At 38.5% G+C, this 23472-nt stretch overlaps 1 protein-coding gene across 1 annotated transcript; it reads right to left on the reverse strand.

The window, feature by feature from the left end:
- Nucleotides 1-676: 676 nt before the first annotated feature.
- On the reverse strand, nucleotides 677-23122 carry smc5 (structural maintenance of chromosomes 5). Its single transcript, XM_022687157.2, has 24 exons — nucleotides 22894-23122; nucleotides 22017-22158; nucleotides 21742-21794; nucleotides 21324-21486; nucleotides 20851-20985; nucleotides 20124-20264; nucleotides 19461-19622; nucleotides 19296-19367; nucleotides 16759-17014; nucleotides 15512-15666; nucleotides 15292-15405; nucleotides 14678-14772; nucleotides 13209-13341; nucleotides 12950-13123; nucleotides 11883-12052; nucleotides 10914-11037; nucleotides 10685-10807; nucleotides 9469-9597; nucleotides 9271-9366; nucleotides 8453-8557; nucleotides 8223-8342; nucleotides 3680-3859; nucleotides 2184-2279; nucleotides 677-1048 (listed from the first exon to the last, which is right to left on the reverse strand). The coding sequence occupies exons 1-24, from the start codon at nucleotides 23070-23072 to the stop codon at nucleotides 917-919; spliced, it is 3249 nt and encodes a 1082-aa protein (XP_022542878.2). The 5' UTR covers nucleotides 23073-23122; the 3' UTR covers nucleotides 677-916.
- Between the last annotated feature and the right edge of the window lie 350 nt (nucleotides 23123-23472).

Consider the following 23472-nt stretch of genomic DNA (forward strand, 5'->3'; position numbering starts at 1 on the left):
GATGGCACGGGCATATTCCAAGAGGACAATGCCAGGATTGGTTCTCCTCCATCAGTCTTACACACTGCTTTTGGATAACTTTATGCCTTTACTCCTGGTGTAATAAATTCAAACAGTTCAGTTTGGTTTGATGGCTTGTGATAATCCATCTTGCTCTTGATTATATTCCAGAGGTTTTCAATTTGGTAAAATTAAAGAAACTCATATTTAAGTGATCTCTTTTTTCCCCCCAAAAGCTGTATATTTGGAGGGCATTATTAGTATCATGACATTCTGGATCATTGACTTCTGTTACAAATCTGATAAAATTCTTGTATTTTTTTTATATCTCAGTTAGGGGTGTGCCATATTATATTGTATATAATAATACAATTTAAATGTAATTTTATTGCAGTAGTGCATTCTTGATTTTTTTTATTCAGTGCTTTTTCATATCACCAAGAGTATCGTTATCATGAAAATACGATGAAATATCGTGATATTATTTTAGGGCCATATCACCCAGCCCTATTCGGTACCAAACGCAAGTTGGGTCCATGAATTCATGCAGTCAGTACCAAATTCTGAGCAGTCACTGGAACCGGCCTCTTGCCCAAGTAGAAGAGAAGATAGACGTTTTTTAAAAAATTGCCATTTATTCCAAACTAGAACAGATCAGACAGACAATTCTTATCACTTTTTTATCAAATATGGACTTTATTAACAGCCAGATTAACCTTTCTTCAAACTCTTAATTTACAAATGTGCAAACATGTACCATAACAATTATAAATAACAACGAACGACTTGTTAAAACTAAAAGAAGAGAACAGATAGAACAGGCACTTGGTGTAGTATTGAGGTGTGATATAGGAATAGTAGCAGGAGATATGTGATTAGTTAAAATGTTAAGAACTTGAGAATTTGATATATTGATTTATTGGTTGGTCCTCCGTTTGACTCGCCTGAGAAAAGCCCTGTCGTTCCACTTGTTTGGGGGGAGCATGTGGGGGCCGTTGTGTACGCACAGGACGGTCATCTCCTCTGCATACGTCAGATTCTGTAGAAGCTGTCCAGGAAGACACAGGAAGAGAGAGTCAAATATTTATACAGACACTTTCACTTGCTGAATAACCTTTGTGCATATTTTGCAGGTCTCTGCCTTATATGTGTGTCTGGACAGACAACATTAAATCAGCATTTATACTGTGTGAATTTACAGTTATAATTAAAGCTGCATTAGTAGCTTAGAGATTTGACGGATTTACTGAAACATTAAATTATTTATTAAAACCAAAACTTTTAGGACTTTTCAAAAACTTTCTTGGTATTTTTTATTTTTCCAAAATGTGTCCAGGCCAAACTCCATGACTTTTCCAGGTTTTTTTTTTTATGACTGTACGAACCCCGATCATAAAGCTGACTGAGAAAATGCTAAGATGTGCAAAGCTGTCATCTAGCTGAGAGGTGCTACTTTAAAGAATGTTAAATAGGAAACATATTCTGGTTTGTTTAACACTTTTTTGTTTTTGCTAAATAATACCAGATTTCTCTTCATAGTTTGGATGACTTTAGTACAGGGGTGTCCACATTACGGAGGTATTTTATAAATAGAATGAAAGTTGGCCCACTGTTAAGCAGGTTTTTATAATGTGAGATTCAAAGTTTGAACACTAGGTGTCAGAAACAGGCCAAAGAGTCTAAAAGCAGCGAGAGTGCGCAGTTGTAGCGCAGAAAAACGGGCCAAAGAGTCTAAAAGCGGAGAGAGTGCTCAGTTGTAGCGCAGAAAAACATCAAAAGAGTGTAAAAGTTGCCATAATTAAGGAGTTTAACATTAAGAGACATCATGAAATGAAACATCAATTTGAAAAATCTTAGTTTACACAACACTGTCATATATAGATAAAGATAGTAAATCAAGTCAAATGGTGTGTACATAAAAAAAATCAGGAGAATGTATTATTTAAAGTGGTATATTTCATTATTTGTTTTATTATAGAGTCTGTGGCCCGTGACTTAAATATTTCTCCTTCTGGCCCCCAACAAAAAAAGTTTGGACACCCCTGCTTTAGTATTAATCTACAATACACAACATTTTAGCACCAGCACTTAGCTAAGCTAAGTTATCTGATACAGAGCTGATCAATTCTTTAAATCCATCTCTAGTTCATACAACAGCCACAAAGAGTTCAAGCTTAACTCACCTTAGGTGTGATGAAGAAATACTGAGATGTGTTTCCACCACAGGCCGTCTTCACCACGATATCAAATACCCTCCTCTCATTCACCGGATCCATACCCTGTTATAATCACCCCAACAGTTAAATTCAGTGAGCCCTTTACAAACATCTATTCTTTCATTACATGTTCCTACAGGCAGAATGCACACATGGCTGTGTGCTTGATTTTATACACCTGTTGCAATGGGACTGAATTAAATGTCTAAATCAATTAAATGATTAAGAAGTGTCCTAATCCTGTTATCCATTTGTTTCTTGTCAACATATTTCAAGAAGTACAAAATAAATTAAGACAACATTTTTGAGCCACTACCCTTGTTAAAGAAAAGTGCATTTAAATATATTTTTAAAAATATATCCAACATGGGGAAAGTATATATTTTTTTATTTTAAAATAACTACATATACTATTTTAGTACATTTTATCTAAAGTATATTTTAATTGTAATTAAGATATATTTAAAAACAGCATAAAAGCATTTAATTGTGCTCTTAAATGCTTTTTTCACTAAACCTTTTGCAAACTTAAGTAGATTTAAGTATGTGTTTATTAAACATATATATTTTTTAACTCAAAGTATGTTGTAAATGTACTACTTTGCGTATTGACATCAATGCACATATTTTGTGTAGACCTTATAACACAGGAAAAAAACTACACTAAAGTGCACTTTAGGCAGCATTTTTAACGCCAAGACATATATTTTTTATCTCCACACTATCATTTAAAGCACATTGCTTAAAAATAAATTTTATGGAAACACAGATAAAAGTATATTTAATTTAAGTGTATTCTCATAAAGCATATTTATTGAAAATGCATTTTAAGTATTCTTTACGTAAAATATAACCATACATTTAATGCTCCTAAGTATACTTCCTTTTTACAAGGGTATATAGACTGTAATTTCGTTTTAATTGCAAATCTTTTTCAAAATCCTGTTTTGTCCAAGATTATGCTTAATCCCTGCCCCATAAAGTGTCAGCATTTGTACTATGCACTAAAATACATGGACCAGAACTTTAATAATTTATAATTATAATGCAGACAAATCTGGAATTACATATTATTTTGAGTAGTAGTATTTAAAATAAATAAATAAATAAATAACTACACACATATATAAAATAGATTTTTTTTATTATAAATGTGAGAGAAAGGGATTCCACTTAAATCAAATCACTAGCAAAATAAGACTAGTGACCGCTGAGTCACTAATGACTGTTTACTCCCACACTTCTGAAAATAAAGATGCCCTCACACCCCCCCTATACAAACCAATCAATGCCAAGTATAGGGAAACAAAGTCCACGCTGGTGATGGTGGCAGGAATAAGCAAAGTTCGTTTTTATGTGAAGCCAAAACTAACTGGACTAAATATACTAAAACAATGTAAATAAAAAAATATATATATCTTGTTGTTGTTGTTGTGCAGAAATGTCCAAAATGTCAAACAGACCTGGTTGATCTCATCGACGACTCTGAAGGGGCAGCGGTTGAGCTCCTGCAGGGCCATGAGGTAGAGCATGGTGGAGACGCTGCGCTCTCCGCCGCTCTGATGGTGCGGGGTCAGCTCGTGTAGCTGAGTGTTGCTGCGGAACTTCACCCGGATCCGGATCCCGTACTTATCATACTCCTCCTGCCACACAATAAACACAGGGGTTAGTTCTTACTAGGGCTGCAACCAACGACTATTTTAGTAGACGTCTAGTCTGCCAATCATTTTTCAGGTTAGTCACGAATATTTTTTGCCATGCCCTCTATTTGCACTTTTTGTGGTGAGACTCCTGATTCAATGCATATTTTACTGCACATTTACTGTTAAATGTTTAGGGCCCAAGACCATTTGTGCAGTACATTTTGGATAACTTTCTGTCTTTACTCCTGGTGCAAAAATCTGAACAGTTCAGCTTGATTTGACGGCTTGTGATCATCCAGCTTCCTCTTGATTATATTCCAGAGATGTTCAAAGAACAAATCAAAGAAACTAATCATTAGGGGTGTGACGAGACACTAATATCACGAGACGAGACGACACACGATACTGTGTTCACGAGAACGAGATGGGACGAGATTATAAAATACAATTTTAAAGAAAACCTCAAAAATGAAAAACTTGAAAACTAGAATTTCATTGACAAAATCATATAACGCAAACTTAACAGACTGGTTTCTCTCACACATTGATTCTATAAGAAATAGAAATAAGAATAAAAAATAAACTTTTCTAGGTCTTATATAGTGCAAACAATAAGTACAAACCACAACCAGTCATATTAAGACTATGGTTTGTGTTTTTTTCTCCTACATCTCTTGTAATTTAAATATGCATAACCATAATCAGTCATATTAAGACTATGCTTTAAGTGCAAACAGAGACAGAACATTTTTTAAATACAGTACAGAGCTAAGGGATTAGTACAACTGCCTATGAAACAGTCACGTGTAGGATTTACATATGGTTTGTGTCTTGTTGGTCACTCTGTTACCGTTTATTGTTTCTACTGGAGCCAAAATGCAGCCAGACATACAACTAAAAAAATGGCAGAAGCATCTTCTATGCAAATGCCTGAATTTTTCTCTTCTACTGAGAGCTGCTGGGACAGGGCTGGCCTCCGAACAGCTAGAGCCAAGCTCTCCCGGGGGATCAGAGAGGCAAAGCGCACCTACGCAAAGAAAATCCACGCCCACTTCCAGGACACTACTGACACTCGGCGCATGTGGCAGGGCATCCAGACCATCACCAACTACAAGTCACCCTCCCCTGCTTGTAACAGTGATGCCTCCCTTCCAGATGCACTGAACTCCTTCTACGCAAGGTTCGAAGCACAGAACTACACGACAGCAAGGAAGACAACACCCCCTCCAAAGACCAGGTACTGTGCCTGTCCTCAGCTGATGTGCGGAAAACTCTACTCAGAGTCAACCCACGGAAAGCCCCAGGACCAGACAGCATTCCTGGCAGAGTGCTCAGAGGATGTGCAGAACAACTCACGGATGTTCTCACGGACATTTTCAACATCTCTCTGAGTACTGCAATCGTGCCGACGTGCTTCAAGACGACCACCATCGTCCCTGTGCCGAAGAAGTCTCAAGTGTCCTGCCTTAATGACTACCGTCCCATTGCACTAACTCCCATCATCATGAAGTGCTTTGAGAAGCTGGTCATGAGGCACATCAAAAACCAGCTCCCGTCCTCACTGGACCGTCTGCAGTTTGCGTATCGTCCAAACAGATCAACAGACGATGCCATCTCTACTGCGCTCCACCTGGCTCTCACCCACCTGGACAACAAAGACTGCTATGTTCGAATGCTGTTCATCGACTTCAGTTCAGCATTCAACACCATCATCCCTCAGCATCTGATCGGAAAACTGAGCTTGCTGGGCCTGAACTCGTCCCTCTGCAACTGGGTTTTAGACTTCCTGACTGAGAGACCACAATCAGTCAGGATTGGAAACAATACCTCCAGCACCACCATACTGAGCACCGGCGCCCCCCAGGGCTGTGTGCTCAGCCCACTGCTGTTCACTCTGCTGACTCATGACTGTACTGCAAAGTACAGCTCAAACCACATCATCAAGTTCGCTGATGACACAACTGTAGTTGGCCTCATCAGCAAGAACGACGAGTCAGCATACAGAGAGGAGGTGCAGTGGCTGACGGACTGGTGCAGAACCAACAACCTATCTCTTAACGTGGATAAAACCAAGGAGATGGTTGTTGACTTCAGGAGAGCTCCAGGTGTCCACCACCCGCTGAACATCAACGGCTCTGCTGTGGAAATTGTGGATAACACCAAGTTCCTCGGTGTTCACATTGCAGAGAACCTCACCTGGTCCCTCAACACCAGCTCCATAACCAAGAAAGCCCAGCAGCGCCTCTACTTCCTGCGGAGACTGAGGAAAGCACATCTCCCACCCCCCATCCTCACCATGTTCTACAGAGGGACTGTAGAAAGCATCCTGAGCACCTGCATTACCGTCTGGTTTGGGAATTGCAACACCTCAGACCGCAAGACCCTACAGCGGATAGTGCGGACAGCTGAGAAGATCATCAGAGTCTCTCTTCCCTCCATCACCGAGATCTACACCACACGCTGCATCCGCAAAGCCAACAGCATTGTGGACGACCCCACCCATCCCTCACACGGACTCTTCGCTCTGATGCCGTCCGGCAGAAGATACAGGAGCATCCGAGCCTCCACTAGTAGACTCTGCAACAGCTTCATCCACCAGGCAGTCAGACTTCTCAACGCACAGAGACAGAACTGAACTCCCACCCCACCCACCACTCACCCAACACACTCGCACAAAACTAAACTGTACACCCCCCCCCTTTACACTCACAAAGAACTGAACTTCACCCACACACACACCCAGTCAGCACACAGAGGCTGACATGACTTTATTTGCTGCACTCTTAAAAACTATAAACTCTACCTCAGTAACTGCTGTGATTATATATGTTACAGTATGTCACACATCTCTGCACCTTATCCCCACTAAACACTTTATTATACCGTATCGGTACTGCACTGTCCTGTCTTTAAATTGTCTCGTCTTTTGTATTTATTGTATTTATTGTTATTTAGTGTTATAATTTTATAATTTTATGTTGCACTGTCGTCACTCCTGCACTTTATGTTGTCTATTGCTTGTTGTTCTATGTTGCACCATGGTTCCGGAGGAACGTAATTTCATCACACTGTGTACCTGTACTCAGATGTAATGACAATAAAAGCCTCTTGACTTGACTTGCTCTCACTGCTTAGCCACCATACTCTATTGGTATCACTACTGGGTTGCCAGATCCCTCTTAAAAAGTCCACACTTGCCCCGTGAGGTTTAAGCCTAATGAGAAACATCGTCCGTTTTAATCTCGTGCCACGAGATCTCGTCACACCCCTACTAATCATGGTCTCTTATTTTTTTCCAGAGCTGTATATGATATAATCACTATAACAATTTTAATATAGTGTACAGAATACAGTATTTCCCTAACACTTAGCCAGCTACTCTATCTAGCGTTAGTAATGTTAATGTAGGAGTTAATCCTGTTTAAAACCCACCATAAGTAATATAGAAGTCAGTGTTTAAACTGTGCAGTGAGCAGAACTGTCGTTATTTCACAATATCCAGACTAGAGTATTGCGGAGTCAGATGTAATTTGTTTGTGTTCACTAAATCACGCGCTGCAAGTCCCGCCCACACTGAAACCTCACTGGCCGAATAAGCATAAGAAGAGGCCAATCAGGATGCTGTATTTCTCACTATTTGTGTGTGCGTGTCTTCCTCGCGTGCCCCTTTTTTTCTCACGCTCTCTCTCTCTCGCTCACACATTAACGATGTGTTGACAATGAAATTCTTGAATGACAAATCGTACAATATATGGAGAATGTTTGCTGAACCAGAATAGCAGCTTTGTTTAAAAACAAGTTTTTAAATTAAATTTTATTACTGTAGTAGACTTTATGTTATGGGGGGGAGTTGCCAATGCTTTTTGTCCCCTGGGGGTTGCCTTAGTTTTGAGGAAGGGTTGTGCGCAGAGCTGATTGGCAGAGGAGAGTTTGGTAAGCTTACAACACACGTGATTGGTCTGTGAGTTTGCGAAGAACAGACAAGAAAAGTTCCGCTGCTTTAAATGAACACTGTCAGAATTCAATAATTCTCAGTAGTTTATCGGTCTGTGTTCGCACTGGACAACGTCCGGGTCCGGACCACGGTCCACCTATTAGTGACCTCTGCCCTACACTGTAGGTCGACGCATACCTCCCTGGAAACGTAACCACACGGCACACAATGCGGACAGCAGCAGCTGTGATTGGTCCATCTGGCCTTGCGTTCCCACCCACACATTTTCTCTTACGTGGTTTAAACTGCAGAGCTGCTGTTACGCGCACGCAAAGTATAAACGTGCTCCTCGGTGTAGCGCACTCTCGCTGGATACTCACAGGCTACCACGTAGGTTTGACGCAGAAGTAGAAACTAGCCTTAACTCACCTCATTTTCAGAGTGCAGGTCCACCTCCCCAGCGCAGTTCATGGAGCGGAAGAAATCACTGAACTTTTCATTAATCTGCTCCACCAACAGCTTCAAGGGATTCAGCCAGCGTTCCTTAGCCTGTTACACACACACAGACACACAGACAGACAATACAATATTACCCAGTATCCCTCTACACAATCTGAATCTAATGCTAGTCAGATGAGTCAGAGTAAAGTGTTTCATGCCTCTGAGATGTTTTGTCTGTATTCGTTCAGAGCCTTCGTCTTTTCCTCCAGCTCCTTCTCCATGTTCTTTATTTCCTTCTCTCTCTTACTGTATTCCTCCACCACCTGGCAACATTAAAACATTAACAACAGATTAATAAACAAGCACACAAATGTACCTGTCACTTCTTGAGCCAACTGATCATTTTTTTTAGCTCCACTGGTCATACAGCAGCATGTTATAGTTCTATATAATTACAGACTGTAGTTTTGTTTTGTTTGTTTTGTTTTGTGGATCAGATACAGCAGTGCTGCTGGAGTTTTTAAACACTGTATTCACTTAATGTTCTGGAATCTACACATTACTGAAACTTTTCACTTGCACGGTCATAAACACTTTAATTCCACCTACAGCTGTGTTACTTTAAAGAACTGTATGCCCTCATTCACCTTGCCAGCCTTAAGCTTTTATACCTCTATATTTGCACTAATGTTTATACAGGTTCTGTTTATACTGGTACTGTCGTTTCCTCTTTAATCCCCCTCCCCCACCCCATCATACGTAACTGGTACACTTTCACTCTTAGCTAACTTTATATTGCATTATTGAATTTTGTCTCTTGTCTCATGTATGTCTATATGTGTGACCCTGTTGTATTGTGCATTTAGTGTCACTTATTCTTTTATATTTATATTTTTGTCTTGCTGTACTTATTGTAACTTTAAGCAGGAGAGTAATCAAGTAGACTTGTAATCACTGACTGGGATATAACGAGAATTACTCTACAGTACAGTAAAGTATAATGTGCTGCATTTAAGTGTGCATATATCTGTCTTACTGCTTCATTAAGGCCAGTGAAGCACTCTGCTCTGGCTCGCTCTTCGTTTAACATGGCGTCAATCTCATCCAGAGTGTCCGGCAGCTCGCTGAAAGCCTGCAGGGATGAGATAAACAAAATCAATGAGAGTTAAAAAATAAGAAAATGGAAAAAGGAAAAAAAGAATACATTTTGAGGAGACAGCAGTTCGGTTCTGACCGTGCGCAGAATCTCTGGTACTACAGTTTCTCCTGGGTTCATGTTGCAAATCTCACTGGCTCTCCTCATTAAGCTCTTACACGTCCCCAACAGACTCGTCTTCCTCTGGTCCAGCTGAGCAAACTCTTGCTGTAGAAGTTAAAGAAAAGAAAAAGACACACATACAGAGATACACAAGTTAATTGAAATTGAAATATAATGCTGAGACACAACAAATACATTGGGATTCTCTATGTCTCTATTGTACACGTGAGTGAGTGTGAATGCACAGGTCAGTTTCTGCCGCTGGGACGTGCAAAGCATCACGCTGTTAAGATACGAATGCGCAAAAGTCAGAGCACATCTGCCTCTTAAAGGGAATGCTGATTGGCAACCAGAGTCCAAACAGCTGCAAAACTTTACTTTCTTGGATACATTTTCAAACATTTTAAAATTAACTAAAAATTAAAACAGCACCAGAAAAAACATGCAAAAATGTCAAGAAACAAAGACTCTGATGCAAAGTTTGTTTGAAAATGTAAAAATTAAGTTTTTCTCAGCTGTATATAAAGTATCCTTCAGCTTGGGACTGCCTTTAATAACGTAGCAGCCCAGAAGAATGCAGAATAGAATGCAGTGGAATGCAGTTAACTCCTTAACAGACTAGGATTTTTGTCAATCGTCTGCCTTTAGTGACCTTACACCACTAAATCCTGAGGATTTCTATTTAAGCATTACATAAGTTTGATAAGAAACAATACTGAAAAAGCATAATTGTAATAGAAAATTTAAAAATATGTATTTAAGTAATCTGCTAATGTCAAAATCTAATGAATGAAATCATAAAATTGGTTCTTACCTGAACTTCATTTTAAAATCAATATTTTCCTGAATACAAATCAAACAGTTTATGTTCATGTTCCTCCAAACCTTTAGTTTTGTTATGTTTGTCTAGTTTTTACGTCTATTTTCAAAGCTGTAGAATTCGGGTTGATTCCTGTTACTGATCTGGAATTATTAAATAGAGAAGCCCTCAAAGTTTCAAAGTATAAATAAGTGATTATACTGCAGAAAAAAGTTTTTTTGTATCACCTACACCTGTAGCCCGTATATAAGACAAGGCATGTTAAGGGGTTAATAATTACAGCAAAAGGGTTTTAAACATACCAAGATCTACCAAAGAAACAGAACATACAACAGTGCATTTGACCACATGGTACTGGTAAATTTTCCTAACCTCGGCTCTCCTGAGTTCTGCCGACCCCTCCCTGAGATCTGACTCCAGTTGAGTTTTCTCAGCCGCCAGACCTGCTGACTCCAGAGCCAGGTAAACTTTCTCCATGCTCAGCTTGGCTCTCAGCTGCACACACAGACACACACACACACACAGCAAAAAAAAGGTAAATTAATTGATAGGGAATTAGATATGAAGTGGTTTTTGTGTACTGGCTTTGTTTTACACAAACCTTCATGAAATTCAAGATCTCCTCCACAATGGCCACCTTCTGGTCATTTACGTCAGAGATTTTGGCCTTAGCCTCCTCCTCAGCTTCCTGAAGGTTGATCCCGCTCTGCTCCATCTGCCTCAGGCTGCAGAAGAAAGAGATAAAAGGAGAGAAAGAGAGAAAAGAAAAGGTTAAAGGTAAATCTGATGGTATTATGCTGATGGTGTGTTTGTCTTCACAGCAGGGGTGGGCAATATAGCCCTAATATAATATCACAATATCTCAGGATATTTTTGTGAATGATATTATGGGCGATATTACAAAACATTGCAAAATATATTAGTAATTAAAAAAAATTACTAATGCAATAAAATTAAATGTTCAGTTGTTATTTAGTGTAATTATAACAGTTTCAAACATTCAGTAGAACAAAATAAATAAACAAAATAAAATCTGTAAACTTTATTGCGTCACTATGTACTAGGCACACTGCCCACACTGCCAATTGGTACCAATCAGTCTTATATAATATTCAAATTTTCTGAGACAGTGATTTTTGGGTTTTTATATTGACTGTAAGCCATAATCATCAACAATAAATGAAATAAACGCTTAAAATAGATAATTCTGTGTTTAATCTGTGATTAATCATCTATATAATATATGAGTTTCACATTTTAAATTGAATTACTGAAACAAAGTAACTTCCAATGATATTACAATCAAGTTTTTGTAAACAAAAATAAATAACTTAACAAAATGTAATAAAACAATGAAATGTAAAAAAAAAAAACTTACTACAAAACCAAAGTACAGAATATGCAGTGAGTGCATGCATATAAACTACAAACAAATATACAAAATATACATAAATTTATATTGTTTTGTAGTGCAGAGGAAATCCTCTCTATGTGTGTGTGTGTGCATTTGTAAATGTGAGTGTGAGTGTGTGTGCGTTTGTAAGTGTGAGTGAGTGTGTGTAATTGGTACCTGTCCTGTTTTGTGCTGATTTTCTGCTCCAGTTGTCTCTTCTTGCCTTTTATCTCCGAGAGACGCTTCTTCTCAGTGCGGAGTTCGTTGTCCCGCCGGTCCAGTTTTCCCTGCTGCTCCTGAATGGATTTCATCCGAGCATCAACGTCCTCCACCTTCTGCTGAGCCGCCTGTAGAGGTCAGAGATACAGCTGCCCTCATAAAATATCCCTATATCCTCATGCTTACACTTTTCTGTACAAAACTGCAGTGCTGTGTTTATCAGTGATTAATAAACCTGGGTTTATAATAGGTCTTTTAACGTTTAAAAATGTTTTTCAAATGTTTTACTGTGCATGTTTTACAAGTATGTTTTTATTATTTTTTAATTGATATATAACAATTCATAACGAACCGCCAGTAAAGCTCTGCTTAATTAAAACTGCTGTAATCTGCTCCTTTTTCAATCTGTTGAGAATTTTATCTCTTTTAATTTGGTGCTAATAACCAGGTTTTACATTTAAGTCAGGCTTAATTTGCCTTTCAATAATTCAAAAATAGGGAATAAAAAAGTAACTTAATTCTTAAGATAAATATTAAATTCTTTATGATGAAATACATCATATATTAGGGTACATTAATAGCAGAAATGTGTTCCTTAGAAGTAATGAAACATACCAGTCATTAAAATTTGTATTAACCTTTTTTTTTACTTTTATTGTGGTAAATTTTCGCCTCTGCAGCGCCCTCTCAGGTTTAACTGTGGTATAGGCGAGGATGAGGTACATGGGTGCATAGGCACATCACAATATGCAGATCAATCAATAATACCGCTCCCCTGCTGACGTCCAACCACCTTCCTCATCAATCAGCTCTCCCTCATGCCCAGCCTCTAAACCCATACATCACCCAAAGCCCCTCCTATTTATTAGCCTATTATCCTTTTTAAATTTGAGCTGAGGGTGGAGTCAGCAAAAATCAGGGGGTTTAGTGCTTCTTTAAATAAATAATTAAACATTCTCTATATTCTTCACACGGAATTTCCTTATATATATTTGGAGTACAGGTGAAAAAGTGCCGTCACTCACGCTCAGCTGTTCTTCTAGCTGCCGTTTCTCCTCAGAGTCGATGGCCATGCTGAGGAACTGAGAGGGGCGCAGGGCGGAGTTACTGGAGATGGTCTTGTTGGAGTAGGCGGATTTCTTCACTGTGTATTTCTCCTCTGCAGTGTAGATCATCCTCAGCTGAGATTCTTTTATCACCTGAGAGAAAAACATAGTACAGTGAGGTTACAGTGATGACTTTCTTTTTAAAATCACATTTAGAAACAGAAGCAAAGAAACAAACCGTCTCGATCATGCTCTTGGTCTTTTCAGTGCCCACAGGAACATCATTGACTCTGTACTGATGAACCAGGTAACTCATGACCTCATCAGGTGCATCAAACAGCTCTCGGAGGTAGGAGATGAATCCAAAGCGCCTGCAGGGAACAATTCACGTTTAAAAAACAGGAGGAATTTAGTAATTACTAACCAGGTCAGTAGAAATCACATGAGTGGGACAGATATTCTACAGTGTCACACCTATAGAACCTCTCTGCAGCAAGATTCCCTAAATCAGTAGCAACTGGTCACTTGCCCCACAAACAAACACAAAATACAATAATTATTTTTCATGGCCTGAAATGCAAATTATTCAGTTCAATAAGGAGCTTTAAAATTTATACAAATGAAGTATATGATGTCCAATATACAGCTCTGGAATTGTTTTTAATGAGTTTGATCACAAGCATCAAACCAAGCTGAACTGCTTGAATTTTTGCACCAGAAGCGGCATAAAGTTATCCAAAAGCAGTGTGTGAGACTGGTGGAGAAGAGCAAGCCAAGATGCATGAAAACTGTGATTAAAAACCAGGGTTATTCCACCAAATATTGATTTCTGAACTCTTAAAACCTTATGAATGTAACTGCTGTGATTATATATGTTCTATATGTTACAGTATGTTACACATCTCTGCACCTTATCCTCACTATGCACATTATTATACTGTATCGGTACTGCACTGTCCTGTCTTTTAAATTGTCTCGTCTTTTGTATTTATTGTAGTGTTACAGTCTTATGTTGCACTTATATCATCACACCTTGCACTTTATGTTGTCTATTTTTTTGGTGTCCCATGTTGCACCAGCACCATGGTTCCGGAGGAACGTAATTTCACTAAACTGTGTACCTGTACTCAGATGTAATGACAATAAAAAACCTCTTGACTTGACTTTTACAGCACATCACAAAGATTCTCAATGAGGTTAAGGTCTGGACTCTGGACTGTGGTGAACTCTCTCAATCCATGTGTGAAAATGATGATCTCATGCTCCCTGATCCACTCTTTTACAATTCCAGCCCCATGAATCCTGGTATTGTTTTCTTGGAATATGCCTGTGATCGTCAGGGAAGAAAAATTCCACTGATAGAATAACCTGGTCTATATTCAGTATATTCAGGTAGTCAGCTGACTTCATTCTTTCAGCACATACTGTTGCTGAACCTAAACCTGACCTGACTGACTGCAGCATCAACCCCACATCATTTACTTACTTAAATCCAGGTGGAGACTTTTTTTTGGCCAGGCAGTGTATTTTAATTAAACACCCAACCCTACTTTTAACTATTTCAGATCAAGGTTTCTCTGATGTGCTATTACAAACCTATTAAAAGGAACACTACAATCATAAGATGATTTTTCATCAGAACTGTACAGCCACAATACAGAAAATTCGTATTAACAACACATGAAAGACTTGATAAAAGCCTCCTACTTGAGAGATTCGAGGGGTCGTGATGGTGGCCGATTAGCACAGGATTCCAAAGGTGCAATAACGCTGTTAACTCTCAGCTTTTGATTATCTCTAACCTGAAAAAGACAGAAAAAGAAGAACTGAGGTTTTAAACCACTTTAGAAAAAACACTATACAAAGACAAATTAATTCAACGTGGACTGTTTACACAGCTCTGGAAAAAAATCTGTTTTTGAATCGGTTTCTCTGATTTTGCTATTTAAAGCTATATGTTTGAATAAAATGAACATTTCCTTCAAATTTCAAATAAAAAATATTGTAATTTAGAGGATTTTTTTGCAGAAAATGAGAAATAGAAATCAATATTTGGTGGAATAACCCTGTTTTTTTATCACAGTTTTCATGCATCTTGGCATGTTCTCCTCCACCAGTCTTACACACTGCTTTTGGATAACTTTATGCCACACCTGTTGCAAAAATTCAAGCAGTACAGCTTGGTTTGATGGCTTGTGATCATCTATCTTCCTCTTGATTATATTCCAAAGGTTTTTAATTTGGTAAAATCAAAGAAACTCATCATTTTTAAGTGATCTCTATTTTTTTCCAGAAATGTGTATCACAAGCTTCTGTGGTACCTCTGACATGAACTTCTCCATATCCCGCTGCTTCTGGAAGACGAAGGCTCTCAGGTCATTGACGGGAACGTGGCTCTCAATGTATTTTGCAAATTTTGGATCTCGAACATTGATCTGAAGACAAAAAAAACAAACAAAAAAGGCAAAAACTCTTAAGAAATCAATAAATCAGGCGTGCCAAAATAAACCCTTCTGAGTTATGCCTGAGTAAAGCTCTCACCACCAGCATCATGGGCTCGTAGACATTTCCCTCGAAAAGATTGCGGTTCTTCCTCAACCACTGTAAGGCCTGGTAGGTGTCCCGGAAGCGGTTGCGCAACATTTCCTCCTTTCTGTTCATCATGTCCTCTAGACCCCTCAGACGAATCTGTAGACCTAAGAGTCAAACATAAGATGTAAAAATCATTCCAAAACATTAAATCAAATAAAAGATAATAAAAGTAAATGGGCAATAGATATGAAAGGCCTGTCTAGGAATATTGATACACTGATTATAGTATAATATTTGATGGTACAATAAACACCTTAATTCCAGTCAATACAATATAAATATCTCTATATCAAACAATAAAAGAAAAGACAAGCTGCAAAAATGGCCACAACTGATACCTAAAAACATCTAAAAAATGAATTTCCCATGTGAAAAACGTTGATAGATGTTGTCGATAATGCATACTGAAATATCTGAAATGGGTTATTAAACATTTTCTATAGCAATATACTAGTGCATCTAATAAAAAAAAAGTAACATTATTTTAGTAATTCTGTTCAAAATGTGAAACTCATATTATATAGATGTATTACAAACAGAGTGATCTATTTTTAAGTGTTTATTTTTTATTATGGCATACAGCTAATAAAAACCAAAAATTAGAATAGGATTTAATTTTCCAGCAGGACTTGGCACACTGCCCACACTACCAAAAGGACTAATTGGTCTTATATAATAATCTAATTTACTGAGACACTGATTATAACACGAGTTATAACAATTTGGACTGAATTATTAAAATAAAATAACTTTTCAATGATATTTTTTGTGATGCACTAGAACAGTACCCGTCAAAAGTTTGGACACACCTTCTCAAATAATGTAAATTTTTTTCCCCTACTTTATAAATGAATACTGAAGTCATCCAGATTATGAAGGAACACTGTATTAGGAATCATGTAGTAACTTAACAGTGTTAAAACTAACAAAAAACTTTCTGTAAAGCATTAAGGTGCTCTTATCTAGGGAGCTGTTAACTTGTGGTTTCTGAGGCTGGTAACTCTGATAAACTGAGGCAACAATCTTTTTCTTCCTTTTCTGGGGCGTTCCTGATGAAAGCCAGTTTCATCATCATGGTTTTTGATGGTCTTTGCGACTGTAATTTTACGGAATAAACAAATTATTTTTTTTTCTTTGTTTTCCTCTGTTTATACATAAACGTCCAGTTTAAAACTGAAATATCTAGTAAATCATACGTCTCAGCTCCCCGAAGCCCTCGTCTTTATCCCTGCGCAGATCCTGCTGCTCTCCATCCAGCCTGGCCTTCTCCTCCAAGATGGTCCTGAGATCAGCGTTGACTTTTTCAATCTTTGGTGTGACATCCTCTTGGCTGCCCATGTTATCCAGCTCCCTCTGCAGGTCTTGGATCATTCGTTGCGTGTTCCCGATTCGCTTCTGCCGATCAGTTTCCTCAGTCTGCTTCAGACTAAGGGCCTGCTTGATGTCATCAATCTGAGAATGATAAAAGTTTTAGTTTAAACACCTCAAGAAAAAATACATACAGGTGCTGGTCAACGAATTAGAATAATTTGAAATAGTGCAATCATGAAATTCTTTGAATGCATTTTTTGTGCAGAAAGCAAATCAGGTGTTCACCGCACCTGTCCTACTCGTTAGACTAATCACAGAACTCGTTACCTGGAAAAAAAGTTGCTCAGCTGAGCTTTCCAAAAGGCCCATTTAGGCCATTTAACTGTGACACTGTTGTTTTATTGAATTAGAATAATGGAGAAACTGTTTCATTTAATTAGAATAATTTTTATTATAATTACAATCATCACTTTCTCAGTATTTTGTGGCTGCCCCCTTGGCTTGTATGACTGCCTGAAGTCTCCGCGGCATCGATTTGACCAGCTTGTCGCAAGTTTCCGCACTCACAGCTTCCCAGGCAGTGGCGATGTTCTGCTTCAGTTGGTCCAGCGTAGTAGGCTTTCTGTCGCAAATTTTCCGCTTGACGATGGCCCAAAGGTTTTCAATGACATTGAGGTCAGGCGAGTTGGCCGGCCATGCCAAAACTTCAAGCTGTTTTGTAGTGAACCAATCTTTGGTCGACTTTGCCGCATGAGCCGGTGCAAGATCCTGTTGAAATATGAAGTCTTCTTCACCGAACTGTTCCTCAACAGTCAGAATCAAGAACGTTTCCAGAACATCTTGATATACGGCAGCATTGACCGTCTTCTTGAGGAAGCAGAGTTTCCCTACACCTCGAGCGGACATGCATCCCTAGACCATAACGCTCTGGGGAAACTTGACGGATCTTTTCACGCACTCGTGGTTGTAGGTTTCGCCACCACGACGCCAGACACGAGGACCTTGGTCACCGAAGGAGATGCAGAAGCGTGATTCGTCACTGAAGACCACTTTCTGCCAGTCTTCAGCAGTCCACTCGCCGTGTTCTTTGGCCCACTTCAGCCGTTTCTCCATTTGTTTCTTGTTCAGCATCGGTTTTACTGCTGGAACGCGAGATTTGAAGCAGAGTTCGCGCAGACGACGGTAAGTGGTTGATCTGGAGACGTCAGCGCCGGTCTGCTTGTTCCACAAGTCGGTGAGCTCGGAAGTGGACTTGAACCGGTTGCTGACTGCGATCTTTCTCAGCTGCTTGTTGTCGCGAGCAGAAGTTTTTCGGACGCCGGAACAGTTGGTGCGCTTGCTGCAGTTTTTCTTGAGAGCTTTGCAGACGGAAGACTGGCTGATGGCGAGCTGCTCAGCAATTTTAGTTTGGGTCAAGCCTTGTTGGCGAAGGGCTTGAATTTGAGCCACTATTCCGGTTGAGAGGTCGCGCTGCTTACCCATGATTGATTTTACAACTTAGAAATTCTACTCAACCCTGACTTTATACTGCACAGTGAACACTCTTCACAGAAAACAAAAATTCGAGCATTTATTCTAATTCAATGAAACGGTTTCTCCATTATTCTAATTCAATAAAACAACAGTGTCACAGTTAAATGGCCTAAATGGGCCTTTTGGAAAGCTCAGCTGAGCAATTTTTTTTCCAGGTAACGAGTTCTGTGATTAGTCTAACGAGTAGGACAGGTGCGGTGAACACCTGATTTGCTTTCTGCACAAAAAATGCATTCAAAGAATTTCATGATTGCACTATTTCAAATTATTCTAATTCGTTGACCAGCACCTGTATGGTAAATATGGAATAAAACCAATTTTTCGTCCAATTTATTTGGGCAATTTGTCCCACCCATTCAGGAAAGTGCAGCGACTCTGTTCCAATACATCAGCTCACAGACGCATTGTGCTGGTCCACGTCACCCTAGGAATGATGTGGGGAAACACTACCATCTAACCCACCCAGAGAGAGCAAGGCCAATTGTGCTCTCTCGAGGCTCTGGCAGCTTCTGTGTATTTACAGTAAGCTTAGATTTCCAGTATTTTAGCGGGGTTAGCTGCGCTGAGCTTAGCTGCGCTTAGTGATCTAGCGCTGTACTTTACTAAAGTGGCTTTACTGTTCTGTACAACCTGACTGGTAGAATTCACACATAAGGCACACCCGAAAATAAGGTGCACTTTTTTCAATCGATTTTTAGGATAATTAAAGGATTTTAACTGCAACTTATATTGCGAAAGGTACAGTAATTATACTTACAGTGAGCTTTTTTCTTTTCTTTTTTTTTTTTTTTACTGTGCAACAATATGGTATTTTATGCCACATGTACATAATTACTGAAGCCAAAAATTATATTGTTATTTACTAAAGGCACAACAAGCAGCCTTTTACCTCCTTATGTTTCCGGTCCAGCTGGTCTTGCTTGTGTTTGCATCTCTGTGACGCCTCTCTGATTTTAACAGTCTGTGAATACAACAATAATGGTCAACAGTAAATTCAACAGTGACAATATAAGGATTATAAAGGGAATTTGTCTGAAGGGAGAAACTTCAAGACCTTCTCCTTCATCTGATTCTCAATAGGCTGTAGCTTGCTTTCCATAGCCTGGATCTTTTTCAGAAGGGGAGCTTGAGTTTCCTTTAGTGACTTTGCCGTCTTTTTCATTTCTTCCCTCTGCTTTTTAACTTCTTCCAGTTCTTTACGAGCTGTCTCGTACTCCTGAACCAAGAAATAAAGGAAAAAGAAAGTCGTTATCCATATTAACCTCTTGAGAACCTGCATCCTCATAATGGAAAATTACAATTCTGCTTTTTTGCACCATGATTCTTCATTTTTTTAAAATGGCGATTCTTTTCACTGCCCATACCATTCAATTTCATAACAACATTACACTCAATTGATTAAAAGCAAGACGGCAGGAATCCCAGTAAAAGATTTCTACAGCCAGTACAGACAGAAACATGGGCCAGGTAAAAATTAACAACAAATTTAATGTTCTTAACAAGTTTATTTACTTTTTTTTTGGACTAAGGATCATTTTAAAGATTAAAATAAACTAATGTCCATATGTGAACATTGCTTTTTTTTTTAAGTCAGGGTTTCAGAAGATTTAAGCACTTAAGCGATTATTTACCAATAGTTTCCACAGCCAGGTAAGACAACCAGCAAACATTACAAAATAATAAAAAAAATATATTATGCACAGAAACAGACACTGACCACCCAAGGCTTCTTTTTCTCCAACATCTGGATCATATCCAGATGTCTCCTCTTCATGTGGTACCGTTCCACATCCACCTTATTGCGCTCGTTCCTCTGCTTTGCTTTCTCTAGAAAGTTGGCCTTCTCTTTACACAAATTCTTTAGAAACACAGAAACACACAAAATAGCCCATAAGCATAGTATCCCTCAAATCAAATTAAATCAATCAGATGTAAATTTCATTTATTTTGGTTTTAAAATGTAAAAGCAAGTTCTTATTATTCCTTAAATATACAATACCCACACAAAGACTTAATCCCAGACTGCATGCTTTCTTTTATTTTAGTTATTTAATTGCATAATAAAATGATCATGAAGTTGCAATAAAGTTATGTATAGCAAATATTGCTGAAACTATTATACAGTTTAAGCAATAATAATCACCATGACAGGCCTACCGTCTGCCTTTATACACTCATACACTGTGTTACACTTATAGGGCTGGTTCCCTGAAGTGGGCTCAAAACTAGTCCTGGACTACAGAGCATTCTGCATGACAATATCAATGCATAACAATGCATTAACCAAAATAGCCTTAAGAATTAGCTCTAAATGATCTAAATTCATACATTACTGACAATAGAATGTAAAAACGCAACTACTCTAAAAGTAATTTCTCCTTTTCACCATCACGGCATGTCAATTTGTCACAGATTGATACAAACAGTCACAACAACAAATGTACCTCCAGGTCCCTCTCTTTGGTGCGACAGGTCTTCAGCTCACAGTGGAAGTTGTACATCTCTGGTGGTCCAACAGATTTTTCGGTGGCTTCAAGAAGCTCAATCTTACTCATTTTAGCGAATTCACCAACTTTCTCCTGTTGAGCAGAAGAAAGCACTGTAAAGGCAAAACTTGGTATTTAACGGCTAATGGTAATTTTGCACTCTTAACACTTAATATAACTGATCCAAGCTAAAAATTACACACACAGTATTTTTTGCCCTATAAGGGGCACTTAAAATCCTTATTTTTTTCTAAAAATCGACAGTGGGCCTTATAATTCAGTGCTCCTTATGTATAAATTATACCAGTCTGATATTAAGGAGCAGTAAAGCCACTCCGCTGAAATGCAGTGTTATAAGGGTAAGTGTTCAAAGAAGCCCGTATATATATATATATACACACACACATTGAACAGTTTGCACAGTTACTCACCTGAGGCAGAAACTGACAGAGGTTTCCGACCTGAATCTGGAGCTCCTTGACTGCTTCTTCCACAGCCTTCTGACTGGAGTGTTTACCGTTCATCATCCACACGCTCTGATTATTTTCTACATGGATCTCCCTGTTAATCACCAAGTTTCCCTCTTTCCTGTACCTGAATAAACAGTGGGTGAAGCATTAGACGACCTAGAGATGGACCTATTAAGAAATAGTTAGTCAACTGCTCACATCTTATATTGTTCGTGTTAATATATACCAGAGAAAATACTTAAACATTTAAAACATGCAAAAAAATACACAATAAATGGTTCATTAAATGATAAATAAAATGTTATGTCTATATTTTTTAAATTATATCTATCTTTAAAGATAGGAAGCGAGGACAGACAGACAGACAGACAATACTTACAGTTCAATTTCCACAGATCCTTTATGACAGCCTCTCTTAACATACAAGCTGACCTGAAAAAACAAATATACAATGAAAAACATGCAATAATGTTCATCAAACAAACAACATCAAACAAAGAGCTGATGCTCCCCATGTCAGGAAACAAGTCTGAATACCTCGGCTCAATATGTATGGCTCATTTGTGGTATCGAAGACCTACAACCCATAAACATATTATTATGTGTTCCTAAGAGTCTACATGAAATAAGAACAAACAGTGTTATCGGGCTTACCTTATCCCCTCTGCCCAGGATAGCAGTCTTCCCTGCCAGTCCAAGACAAATGGCACAGACAATACTCGACTTGCCAGTGCCATTGGCTCCCACTATCATATTTAAGTTGGGTCCAGGGTAAACCTCTGAGTGATCATATGTGCTGAAATAAAATGATGCAGAGCTTTCAGACCTCAAATAATGTTAAGAAAACAAGTTCATGTTCATAAAGTTTTTTTTAAGAGTTCAGAAAACAATATTTGGTGGAATAACCCTGGTCACAGTTTTCATGAATCTTGGCATGTTCTCCTTCACCTGTCTTACACACTGCTTTTAGATCATGTTTTGCCACTCCTGATGCAACAATTTAAGCAGTTCAGCTTGGTTTGATGGCTTGTGATCATCCATCTTGCTCTTGATTATATTCCAGAGGTTTTTAATTTGGTAAAATCAAAGAAACTCATACTCATAATTTTTAGGCAATATATACATATATATATATACATATACATACATATATATATATATATATATATATATATATATATATATATATATATATATATATATATATATATATATGCATATAGAGATATATTTAGGTAGATAGATAGTTATATATAAACATAGATAGATATTTATGCTAGCGCTAGTTAACAAGGTTAGTAACTTGTCATTAAATGTTTACAAACGTCAACCCAGAATATAAAACATGACCCTCCGCCTCCAGTTACACACATCACCCATAAATATAATATATAGACAGAAGTTTAAATACTCAGCACAGGCTGCTCTACAAATCATGAATAAACTCGTATTTATATTAGAGAATCTGAGCGCTGCTGCTGTATAACACTGTTAGCCTGTTAGCTTAGCTAGCGCTAGCTTAACTACTTACAGGAAGTTTTGCATGGTGATGCGGCGAATGGATCCCTCCACGCAGGGGCCGCTCTGCCCGTTCTCCTGGGCGAAGCTGCCATTCTGCGAGCTGCAGGGCAGCAGCAGGTTCTGGCTGTTGGGAAGCTGAGAGTTTGTTAAAATGTGACTTATTCTCCTCTTTTTGCTCTGGAGCGCCATTCTCCCGCACCTCTCCGCTTTCGTTTCGCGCCGCTGTAGCGCCTCATAGCCCACTGTCATTGGCCGCCGCCGGTCACGTGACTGGCGCGTCCCTCTCTTCATTCAGGTCAAGGATAAACATTCAGTTAAACCAGGAATTTACTGTTATATTTATTATATCTAATACGTTCTGTATACACCAATGCAAATTTAAAATATTTGTTTTTAGTAAGGTTTTTGAACTGTATAAACCATTTCTCTTGTTTTACTCGAATAAATATTTAGCAATCTTGGTCTCAAAGCAATTTATACTTTTGGTCTCTGTATCCCTTATGATCTGATTTAATTTAAGCTTTTTTTATAACTTCATGTGCTGTTAAAATGTCCAGCCCATATGCTACTACTAATTATTTACTACTAC

Source organism: Astyanax mexicanus, chromosome 20 (genome assembly GCF_023375975.1).
Source record: "Astyanax mexicanus isolate ESR-SI-001 chromosome 20, AstMex3_surface, whole genome shotgun sequence".
Classification (NCBI taxonomy): domain Eukaryota; kingdom Metazoa; phylum Chordata; class Actinopteri; order Characiformes; family Acestrorhamphidae; genus Astyanax; species Astyanax mexicanus.